The sequence below is a fragment of the Artemia sp. Qi Xiang Cuo genome, chromosome 4, assembly GCF_049724085.1.
Source record: "Artemia sp. Qi Xiang Cuo chromosome 4, ASM4972408v1, whole genome shotgun sequence".
In the NCBI taxonomy this organism is placed as follows: domain Eukaryota; kingdom Metazoa; phylum Arthropoda; class Branchiopoda; order Anostraca; family Artemiidae; genus Artemia; species Artemia sp. Qi Xiang Cuo.
In genome coordinates this window covers 60,888,028-60,900,451 of record NC_142797.1, presented here as the reverse complement: position 1 = coordinate 60,900,451, position 12,424 = coordinate 60,888,028, and the positions used below count along the sequence as shown (strand labels likewise).

Below are 12,424 nucleotides of genomic sequence, written 5' to 3'. Positions count from 1 at the left end.
TACAAACTAAAACAAATATAACCTTTATTCTCTAGACTTCCGAATTATAAATTGACATATCACACAATGCATTAAAAAAAAAAAAAAAATGAAAACAAAAAAAAAAAAAAAAAAACATACCAAAGGCTAGGTATTTTGAACTGATGTAGATTCTAGTTACTCACAATATACAGGAGTGTCCGAAAAACCTTTCCGTTAATCAAAAAATTAAATCGAAGCTGCCAGAAGGGGGGGGAGGGTAAAAAAGGTCTGAAAATGCGGTCCAATTTTCCACAAATGATTTATTTCTACAGAATATTACAAGATTTCGTGCTTGATACCTCGTTTGCTATACAAAGGGAAAGATACCCCGGTATTATTCCCTCTCCATGCGCCCATGCTTTTCGGAAACCATGTAATGTAAAATTGTACGTCTTTCAAGTTTTACCCTTTTCATTGCTTTTTAATTATTGTAATTTTTATGACGTCTGATGAGTGTGACAGTCGAATGCTGGACTTACCCGACCGAAAATACACAAGACTTGCGGTTGAAAAAAGTTCAGTACTACTTAAACTTGGGTTATTGTATTAAAGAAAATGGGTAACAAATTTTAAATTCTTGGGCTTACTTTGTTAGAAATGAGGATGAACATATCCGAAGGGGATATTTATGTAAATTTTGTTAACGCCATTAGAGCTAGTGACGGCAGTCGGGTATGGCTGTGGGTACTTCAAAATAATGACTATGCCATGTTAGATGTTTTCCAAAGGAGGTATCTAAAGGTTCATTCACAATGAGATATTACTTATATGGGGAAAAAGCTAAAGCTAATTTGAGTCAATGCGAATTTTTGTAAAATTTTTCAGCCAATCAGGAAATTCTAATTGGCTTAAATTAGCACTAGCTAAATGTCGGTACTAGCAAAATTTCATTGTGAATGGGCCTTAAGGATGATTTTAAGTACTATTTGAATCGCTGTAAAGAATAAGAGGTTGCCGAAAATCATATTCTCCAGCAACCCAAGTGTGACCAAACAAAAAGCTGGGCGTCCTCAAACGGGGAGGAGTGAGGTGGGAATAGGTAACAAGAGAAAATGTAAATAAATAAGAGCCTCTTGAGATGAGTAAAGAGCGAAACACATCGGGGTGGGAGAGGAGTGTGTACACCTCTGTCGGCCTCATGCGACTTGGTGCTACGATAAGCTGACAATAGCAATGTTGCAAATTACGGGAAAATACGTAAAAAATTAAATAAAAAGACGAATTACAAAAATTTAAATGAAAAGGTAGCAAAACGCTTAATAAAGATAGTAAATAATTGCCGAAATATACCGTTCACTTCTGGATCGAAAGTTTTCCCGTTTTTTACTTGTTTTCAAATGAAAAGACAAATATGAAAATCAAAATTTTTTGGAGGTGTTATCTGTAAAGGATTTAAACGAGCATCCACAGTATATTAATTTAGAAACATATAAAAGCTAGGCAAGTCTATTGAATGAAACTTATGCAATGTCGAGCTTTATCTAATAAGAGAATTCAATATCTGAATACTAAAAATACTAAAAAACTAATGATATTTCTAACTTTTGATTCAATACTACATATACAAAAGGAAGAGTTAAAGCAAATATTCAATCAATATAAATTGCGTAGTTTTCTCATCCTTAACTTCGTTACAAAAAAAAACAAAAAACTTCAATTTAAACATCTAAAAACTTACATGAGAGACTCCAGGAAAAAAGGCTAAGTTTTTTCGTCATAGAAATTTCACTATTTTTAACTTCGTAAAAAATTACAAAATCACATACAAAGACGCCGCACTTACAATATTCAGTCCCTTTTTGATTATTGAACCTTCAAAAAGTTTTCTTCTTAAACTTTTCCACAACTTTCTCATCAAAATTCTTTTTCAAACTTCATTTTCGTTGATTTTGAATGGAAAATCAAGTATTTTGCAGTAGGCATCAAGACATGGCTAATTGTAGAAAAAAGCCAAGACAGATAGTCCGAGTAATTGAGAGGCAAAACTGTTTAAATGGCACGGGTAAATGGCGGGAGTAAGTATGACTCTGTTATTGGATAGTACTTGTGTGTTAGTTTTTGCAAAGGCACGCCTGCCTAGATGTTGATTACAAGCAACTTTCTAAGACCAATTTCTAAGATATTCGATAATATCTCGAGTTAACCAAGACTAGGGAATTATGTCAACCATCTGGGTTTTCACGAATCTTAGGGGATGATATCTCCAGGAAATCCCTGGAGGGTGTTCATGCCCTTCCCCCATGCGCGAAGGTATGAAATATTCGATTTTTAACGTCTCTCGTGATATCTCGGAATTTTTTAATATGTTAAGATGTTCAATAATTCCCCCAGAATTTTCTATATTTTTCAGGTATTTTGTATATTGCTTTTCAAATTTTGCCACGCAACTATATGCTATATAATGACACCTCGATCGCGATCACATTTCAGAGAAGAAGGTAACCGCTTTTCATTATGGCTGAAATTTACAGATCTATTCAAAGAGTATGGCTAACTTGTAAGAGTGGAAACCGGCGCAAGTGCGGACAGAAAAACCATCGATGCCATCTAATGTTTGACGTTTATTTGCAGTTTTCAGTGTAATATTTAGAAAAATTGTTATTAATAGGAGTAATTTGTAAAATTAGTGACATCTAGGACATCTAGCCAAATGCTAGATGTCCATACGGGATTGTTACATAAAATTGAAATTATAACAGAAAGATGAAAAATTAATAGTTTAGAAACAAATTTCAGCTATATGTTTGCACATTAGGGGGGTGGAGGGTTTACCCGCCGCTGAAAATACCCCCCCCATCTCCCTACCATAGATGCTATATAGTAGTCCTCAAAACAACATAAAATAAATGACGGTTTTATTGGCCTCACCAATGTACTATTTTTCTTATTTTGATACACTCTCGAGCTCATCTATATGCATTGGCTTAGGATTTATTCAATAAAAGAAGGTTAAAAGAATAAATATGTGTTGAAAATAGTGTTCTTTTTTTATTGCAACAATCATTGTCATAAAAACTATTTATGCCCTAATAACATATAATATAAATTAAATATAAATGCATTATTTTTACCCTTATAATAATAAAAAAATGGCGATTTAAGGCCTATTAATAATTTAAAAAAGGTCTCAATGTAGATGGTTCAGCAGCAAAATCTACCTCTTTTAACAACAACAGTAGAATAAATTCAAAACAGGATTCATTTTATATCACCAATCATCAGTTTGCTTTATTTCATTTTGTTTTCGCTTATGAGCTACACATAATTTTACTACACTAATTAGTAAAATTAGTGTAGTAATAAGTGTATGATCTCAGTTTCCGAAGCGATAACAAAGCTTGAAAAAATACCAAGAAACACCAAATGCTGGATGTCCTCCATGATGTCCACAGTAGATGTCGACAGTAGCGCCAGTTCCCATTCTTTTAAGTTAACCACACTCTTTGGATTTATTCATCAAACAGATTTGGGTATAATCGGACTAATATTTTGGTTTCTCCAAACCGTTCTATTTGGATAGGTTCCGTTCAACACTAAATTATTAAAACAACCAATGACTAAGTTAGTTTGAAGAATGTCTCTCCCCACTCCAAGACTGTACCCAGAGAGGGGGGTAGGGGGGTTTGAATCCCTCCCGAAATGTTTATTTGACTGGTAAAAACGTAACAAAAATGGATATAAACAAATTTTTTATGCGTTTTTTAGTTTTTTTGTGTACCCCCCCCCCCGAAAAAATCTTTGAGTAAAACCCCCTCCGAAAAAAAAAATCCTGGGCACGGCCTTGCCCCACTCCCCTCCCGTACTTGTTCTTAGTGTTTCATACGAATAGAGAATAAAGGAATTTCAAAATAAGCCCTTCATAATATCAAAAATATACATATGATACCAAATGCAATTAAAAATGATTTTCAATCATTGCACATAATCACTAGCAAAACAAGTAATACAAAATCCTAGCCAGTGGCAAAAGAAAAAAAAAGAATAACAATTTTGAATTTTTATTATCGCTTCCAGGAGAGTTCTTCCATTTCTTCGTTATCATAATCAAGCAACTCATCGTTTGGAGCCTAAAATGAAAATTATCAAAATAAAATTGAAATTAAAACCCTTTTACATACAAAGAAATGGAAAACCAAGTTTAGCTAAGCAGCAAATTTTATCGTAAATATTGAGTAGTTCACATAAATGACCTACAAATAAAGTGAACATACGACTCGATGCCCTTTTCTATGCTCTTTCTGAATATATTAATCGTTTTTGTCACAAATTCAACTTTAAGCCCTTTATGAACCCTCGAAGATGATACCTTTTTCACTTGTTTTAGATACAGTTTATATCCCTCTGTTAGCGCCACTCTTTTTAAAACCGTTTTACCCGGAAACTGAATCGACGATGCCAAAACTGAGAATCAATAAATGCACGGGATATATATAATATGGGCTAAATTGGGCAAAAAATATAATATGGGCTTAATATTTGGGTAAGGCTAGAAAGGTTAGATTAGGTTAAAATTGAATTTCTGACAAAACGATTATTATATTCAGAAAGAGCATAAAAAAGGCCTCAAGTTGTATGTTCACTTTCTTCGTAGGTCATTCATGTAAACTGCTCAATATTTACCAAATTTATTAGTATGACAGTACTCCCTTATAGCTAGAGGGTTCAGTGTTAAAGTGAACATAGGCTACAAAAGTAAATTTCCGCATATTAGGGTCTCAGGGTCCAGGACTGAAAAGGGACCACATTTAGTTTTTTCTTTACATTGTCTTTACAATTTCGGGATAGCTATACTGAAAACTATATGTGTCTTGAATGGTCTTGGAAAGAAATAATAAAATTAAACTGAATGTTTGATATGTAATGATATCAATTGATGTAAGCTCAGCAGTTCAATATTATATTTTACTTTAATTTTTATTTTCAATGCTGTAATAAGTACAAAATAAAATTTTTGCAGTATAATTCTTTTTCTGTAAGTCTTTAGGATATAATTTAGTAGGACCAGTGAACAATTGCAAGACCCGATTGCAATATGCCATGAAAAGTAGGGTAATTTTCTGGTAAAAGGTGAAAACAATAAAACAAACCAACACTAACTGAATGTTAACGTTGTAAGGTGTTCTGGCAGCACTTCAGTAATTACCCAATTATTCCGGTTAATCCGAGAATTGCAGCCTGGTTAAAGAAAATACGAGAAGTATTTCGTTTTATGCCTATTTGAGCGGTAATTTGAAAACGAAAAAAATGGACCAGGTTTATTTAAATATTGAATGCTCCAACGGACATTATCTATTCGACTGCAATGACAGAGAATTAGAACGCTTAAGCCGCTGTCTGTAAATTGAAGAAAATGAGTACTTTTTTTTTTGGGCAGTCTGCCTCTCTCAACTGATCTATGGGTGGCGTTGTCAGATGTTACTAGTTGAGATCAGATATTTATTTTACGAAATTACAATAGCAAGCCCCAAAGAGCCGAATTCGAATTTTGGGGTCAAAACACACACACAAAAAATAAAAACTGAAAAACTGGCAAGCGAATGCAAAAATAAAATGGTCAGAATGAAAACTCAATTTATTAATCATTACCTAAAATAGCAAAAAGCATGTTAAAAGACAGAAATAAATGAAACCCTCGATAAAAGTTCCCACAGAAAGTAATGAGAATAGAACAATTAAATTAAAAGGGTGATAGTTATTACGAACCAGGAACACTCGCCTAGTATTGGGATAACTTGATTCTTTTGGCTCTTAAATGATACTAATCAGTCAAACGTCAAATGTGATGAATCACGACGGAATGCAAAACTGCCTTTTCAGACTTATCCTAAAATACTAATGGTAGTTGTATTAGTATTACATATTTGTAATAAATTGGTAATTTATCTGTAAATTATTGAATCTACTTGGTAATGGGTTCGATTGTTAATATTAAAATATATTGGTTTTATTGGTAATGGGTTGTGCTGGTAATATTTATATATATATATATATATTGGTTAATGGTTCAATTGGTAATATTAATACATGTTGGTAACAAATTGGTAATTTATCGGTTCTATTGTTAAATAAAACATAAAACCATGGGTTCCCACTAATCCGTACTGCGTCACACCACAGAAAAAGACTCAAAAGAAAGAAGGTATCGCTACTGGACAAAGTTCCTGTTTTATATCCTAAACAAGAATTTCATGAATGAATTACGGTAGGAGATCATCCCTTCTTTTTAAAGAAATAAAGATGATTCTGAAATTACCATAATCTTTTAGATTCTACTTAAATGATATCCTAATGGTTATCATGGCATAACTATGCTGTATATTACAAAACAAAACCTACATAAATTTAACATATAAAGGACTCGTATAAAGTTATTCAGTTTTATTTTTGTATTTGTACGTGCTTGCATCTACATTTGGTTGATATTTATTGATTGATGAGCTCAAATTTCAATTACGTTTTATGGATTAGCGTCAATTCATGACAATTTAGACGGGGGGGGGGGGGGGAATTTGTCGTTTTTTATTTTTTTCCCATGAAATTACCAGTAAGGCATTTTCTATGAAAACACCTCCAAAAAACGGTGTTTTCCAAAATCAAGGGGAGGGGAAATCTAGGCACAGTCCCCCTTTTAATGACACCACGATTTTACATCCGTTGTTGCCATACAAATTTCGGTGGAGAGATCAAAGGTCTATCTTCGTATATCCGTTACATTACAAAAACAGCATGTTTTTTAACAAGTTTTAGATAACACGTGTGCTTGTATCTACATTTGCTGAAACATATAAAATTACAAACGTTGAAACAGTTCAAAAGCGTTCTTTTAAGAATTCTAAAACCCTAAGTTTTCATAAACTCAACCCCAAGGATGAGAAACGAAGCCTTAAATAAGGCATTTTTTTTGTCCCAGGCCCATTACTGTTGAGCCGTCCTAGCCGAGTGGTTAGCGCTCCAGACTTGGATTCCTGAGGTCATAGGTTCGAGTCCTGGTGTCGCTCAGCCAGAGTCAACCCAACTCTAAATGAGTACCCGGAGCAATCTGATAAACAAAAAGAGGAAGCGTCGAAAGATTTGCCCCCAACCATACATTGCACTCCCGGCCGAAGGCATTGAATCAGGAGATCGGTACCTGCGCAACGCAGACTTGTTGTTGCTCAAATTTTACCATGTTTACTTTTTGAAAGACTGCCAGCAGTGGTTGAGACATAATTTCAAATTTTCATAGAAACATGGTTTAAAATTTACCTCAGTAAGATCCATTAGCTTTTCACTTCGTGTTTCCTTGACAGTATTCGATACTGGAACTTGCTCTTTCAACGCGGGAGGGGAAGGGTGCCATTTCACTCTCAGCTTTGTATCCAAAAATTCTTGATTGACAATTTCTTTGAGAGCCGTCTCCGCTTCATATCGATATTTGTACTCCACTATCAGATCTGTTGGCTCAGCCGACATATGACTCACTATATCGCCATATTGCTGAAGAAAAATTAAAATTAAAAGAAGGAAAAAAAAGGCCGTCTGGAGACGGCCTTTGGACGGCCTCACCAGTGGAATAACAATTCCCCCTATATTTTTTTACAATACTTTTCTTGGTATTTCCATTGAACATAACCCCCCCCCCCCAAAAAAAACAAACAAATTGTCCCCCCCCTACATTTTCGTCCATTAGCCCCCCTTCGCCAAAGCTATGAGCCTGCAACTGAATCAGCTTTCGCAAGGCCGAATACAGGATTTTTGTTGGGGGGGGGGGGGGTAGAAAAGAACGATACAAACACACGAAAATTTTGTGCATTTTTGTTACTTTTTTGCGAGTCAGAGAAAAATTTCCAGAGGGAGAGGGGGGGGGGTGTCAAACCCAGTAGAGTACAAGACCAATTTGCAATGAGAAATGTAACAGCCGTTTATTTAAAGATGAGAAAATTAAAACGAAATAAGGCCAAGTAGGTTGAGTTCACTCTTTCAATGAAAAAAGAAGATATTTTTGAGCTGTTCAATTGCTTTTTAAATTTTTTTTTACCTACTAAAGAATTTGAAGGTAGTTTCTTTGTGCGCTGAAAAATAATAAGTTTTGGTAGTCACGTTGAGGCAGTGTTAGATTGAACAAGTAAGAAAATAGACTTATTCCAGTTGTATACTATATTTTTGGCTACTATAGGGTTCGCCGTTTACTAGGTTGCAGCTATTGCTGCAACCATGATATATCATATTTAGTACTATCAAAATATAGACTATTTAATACTGTATATAGGATATGACTTATCAAATAAAAAAGAAGAAAAACAGCATTGTCATCAATAGGCAAACATAAGTTTTATGCAAAAAAGGAAAGAGAGAGGGAGAGTGATAAATATTCTTGGGCATTTTAAAGTGTTCTAATTCTTATTTTTCAGGTGCGGGAGGGTGGATTAAAGGGGGGGGGGGGGAGGCTAAGAACGTATTTTGGGTAGGGGGAGAAGGTATAACTTCTCTGTGCCAAGATACTTAGTGTTACATAAACAATGATTAAAGCAGGGAAAAATGAAGCTACACATTCTTCTTTGTACTGACGCCTTAAGCCGAACTAGACATATCGTTGATTTTCCTCTAAATTGCATCCGTATTTAAATAGTGTTGACATTTATCAGAGGTATGATAAAAGGGTTGCTTATTGTAATTATTTTTTTTCACAATAAACAAGCTGTACGACATAAACTACAACTTATTTCCTCTACTGCAGTTTTGCTGACTGATACATAGGGGCGTAATTTGCTATAAGGCAGGGGGGGGAAACTGCCCCTCCCACACCTCGGTCCCCCAGACCCCGATTTGCCCCCCCCCCCCAGATAAGATTTAGTTTCTTCAAAGATCTTGTCAAAACTCAGATAAATCTGCATAATTCAAACATCCACAGAAACGGGTCAGTTTCCTTTATTATATCTTCGCCTTTATGGTACTACATGGCTTCAACTCCCCCCCCCCAGGATCTGACGAAATTACGCCACTGCTGATACGTAAATTCATTCTTTTTCGTTTTTTTTTATACTTCTTATATTGTATTGGTGTGTTTCCTTTTTCCCTTTATTTAATCCTCTATAACAAACATTTTTAATGTTTTGTACAGAGGATAGATGTAAACTATTAATACTATTATTATATTTCTTTACAATAAACAACCGTCTGATATAATCCAGGAAGTGTTTAAATATGTGCCAAAATAGCTTACCGCAAGAAAGGCAAGCACATCACCAGTGTCCTCTTCTTTAAAACCAGAAACTAAAAGTTTTGTTGTGCGTCTATCTAATGAGATTTTTGGCCCAATAAATCCACCTCGACCACCCCTTGCTCGAATTGCTGGTTTCCCACGAACAGTGGCACCACCCACTGCCGCAAGCTCTTGACGAAGGCCAACAAGTCGCTGCTTAGCCACTGCATATTCGGCCGGAGCCATCAATCTTGTTTGAAGTTCGACTTCCGCCTGGAATAATTCCTTCTGTATGTCTTCCAAATTTCTTTTCAAAGGTGCACTTATTTCTTTTTTTAAAGATTCTATGCTTTCTTGTACAGTTTTGATTGTTTTCACAAGAGTGTCTCTCTCATCTTTTTTCATAGTTTTGCCACCCTTTTCAAGTTTTGCAAGAAGGATTTTCTGTTGTTCAATCTGTTTTTCAAGCAGATCTTGCTTTCGCTTCACAATGTCCAGCTGCAATTTGGCAGCTTCTTTTTTCTTCTGCTCTTGTTTCTTCCTCATTGCTTCCTGCGCAGCTAATAAAGCTTGAGCCTGTTTGATGCTTTCCAGCTCCTGCGCTTTTTGGTGCTCCTGCTGCTTCGCCAACACCTCTTTATTGACAAACGTCGTGCTCTGGATTTTATCTTCCTCATAGTCCATTACTTCTTGATCATGCGGAACTGGTCCGAGACGATCTTTCAAAGACCTGCAAAAACATATATACTATATTAAGTGCACTGAAACTAGGAAAAAAGAAGAAGCATTTCCCCCGTAAATTATACTTGACCCTTGCTGCTCTAAAGGTGGGGGCGGGGGGGGGGGTAAGGATATTCCCCCTGAGATAGGTTCGAAGGATTCCTTGGAAAACAACGGCCTAGAATTGAAAATTTTCTCATTCTGAACCCCCCCCCCCCCAACTAAAAAAAAATCTACCCCCATGCCCTCAAGGTGGAACCTTAAACAAAATAAATCTCATTCCAAGTCAATGAAAACTTACAACCAGCATAACTGATTTTTGGATTATGTCTTTCCTTAAGCATAGTTCTTACCGTTTGAACAATTTACAATTGTAATATGATCTTCACACTAAACTACTAAAATGCTGCCAGCTTCACAAAATTCTATTGTATGTACTGTGAATTTCTGATGCAGCCAAAGTTGATGGCTGCATTTTTCACCTTCCATCGCAGTCGGCAGGCAAAAGGCGGAAGACTTCTTGCTTCTTTTAACCATACTACACAGAAATTAAAAAATTAAAAGTATCTCATGGTTTGCATGCCATTTTCGGATTTGGGGAGAACCAATCACTGACTTGAAGATATTTGTGATTAAAGTCTAAAAAAATAAAAACACTTTTTCAGGTCAATTTTTCAAACTCAGACCAATACACTTAATAGCGATTCTTTCAACTAGAAAGAAGGATAAAAAAGAGAGAAGCTAGCAAGAAAGAGAGAGAGAGAGAGAGAGAGAGAGAGAGACAGAGAGAGAGAGAGAGAGAGAAAAAAAAAAATCTAAACAACTTCGAGACGAATGGAATGTATCTACTCTCATTGCCCGGTGGATTTACAACAAAATCTTTAAATTTAAACAGGGAGACAGCTGTTTCAATTATATTTTGCGCAGTGGCGTCAATATATGAAAATTTGGGGAGAAAGGGAGATAAATTAGTGTTTTTATTCAATTTCTCAATGAAAATAATAAAAAAGGCAATCTAACCAGGTGGGGAGGTGGATCTAAGAAGGGGCGGCACAAACACCCCCCATTGACGCTACTGACTTTACGTTCGTTGTAGCCGTACAATATTTATCAGTCAACAAAAACATTGAACATAAACTTGATTTCATCTATAATGATCCAACAAATTCTGAGGGAGAGGTCGAAGCAGTAGCTGTTTTAGGCCTCATAATTCAGGGGGGGCAAGGCACCTTAATAGGAGTGTAACAATATAAAACAAAAGGCATTTAACGCCAGATCTCAGAAAAACTGGCTGATGGCAGCTGCCATCCCCCCTGACCAGGCCTAGAACCGCCTCTTTATAAAAGGTATATTTACTTATATCCATTGTATAATAAAAACAACATGTTTTTAGAGAAGTTTTTAATTTCCAAATTGATGGTTGAAACCCCCTCCCCCCCGATCTTTCCTAAATATACCACTAAAAGTAACAATTAGTAAATTGATAAAATTTATATTGTATTCTTTTGTCAAATTGAAATATTTGGTTAGAAAATATATTTAATTTTTTTATATATAAATGGTATAAAAGAAAAAAACTTAGATGACGACCTGTCAAGCAAAATATAGAAACACATGTCATACATCTCAGGGACATAGCAATTACAGTAGGTATAAAAGCGTATTATCATCCTGTCGTACTGTTTGATTGACACAAAAAAAAAAATCACGATAACCATCAACTTATGCAACCCTTTTATCGTGCGAATTTTGCGGAATTGAACATTCTTTCAGAGCTTTTTATGCAGGTATAATTTTGATTTAAAAAGGAAACTATAATCACCATGAGCAATATGGAAGTAATTAGAGACTGAGTGCGCGTTTGACATGCAACATTGCTGATATCAAGAAAACTTGGAAAAAAATTTGGAACAAAAAAGACTCGAGCAAAATCTCAAACACTTGTTCTCACCTGCAGAGACATAGCTGAGACAAAAAGAATTATCATCGCTAGTAATTTTTAAGTACCAGGTTTACAAAAAGATAGTAATAGAGTTAGGTGGTAGTAAAAAAAAAAAAAAAAAAAAAATCATTTCAAAGATGTTAAACAAAGAGACCATTCTCCTCTCTGTAACAGGCTAAATTCTTGCAGTATGTTTTGTCTGCATTTCAGCCCATCTAAGGAGTATAAAAGTCAATAAAAAATTGTTATCTCAGTTATACCTTTTTATTGAAAAACACCAAAGTCTTTTAACGCTAATAATACCCCTAAGTATGATTATACCAAAGTATTACTAAGTATTATAAGACCAAAAATTAATACCACTAAGATCCAGTTCAGTAAAAGGTTGAACCAGGGATACTACTAGGGGGAGGGGTACCACTACGTCTTTGAATCCTCCCTTCCCCCGAATGCCAAATTTTACTGAATTTCTGGGCCCTTGTTATTCGAATTAAAAAAACAAAAATATATTTATTATTGCCCCCCCTCCCCATACAAAAATTCCTTCATGGGTCGAATGG

At 35.2% G+C, this 12,424-nt stretch overlaps 1 protein-coding gene across 1 annotated transcript in view; it reads right to left on the bottom strand.

The window, feature by feature from the left end:
• Nucleotides 1–3,780: 3,780 nt before the first annotated feature.
• Nucleotides 3,781–12,424, bottom strand: part of swm (Zinc finger protein swm) — a 102,467-nt gene continuing 93,823 nt past the window's right edge. Inside the window, exons 10-12 of the mRNA XM_089088471.1 lie at nt 9,224–9,932; nt 7,267–7,497; nt 3,781–4,088 (exon numbers count right to left, since the gene is read on the bottom strand). Coding sequence (XP_088944597.1) covers nt 4,023–4,088; nt 7,267–7,497; nt 9,224–9,932 — 1,006 coding nt within the window. The 3' untranslated portion in view covers nt 3,781–4,022. The remainder of the gene's footprint in view (nt 4,089–7,266; nt 7,498–9,223; nt 9,933–12,424) is intronic.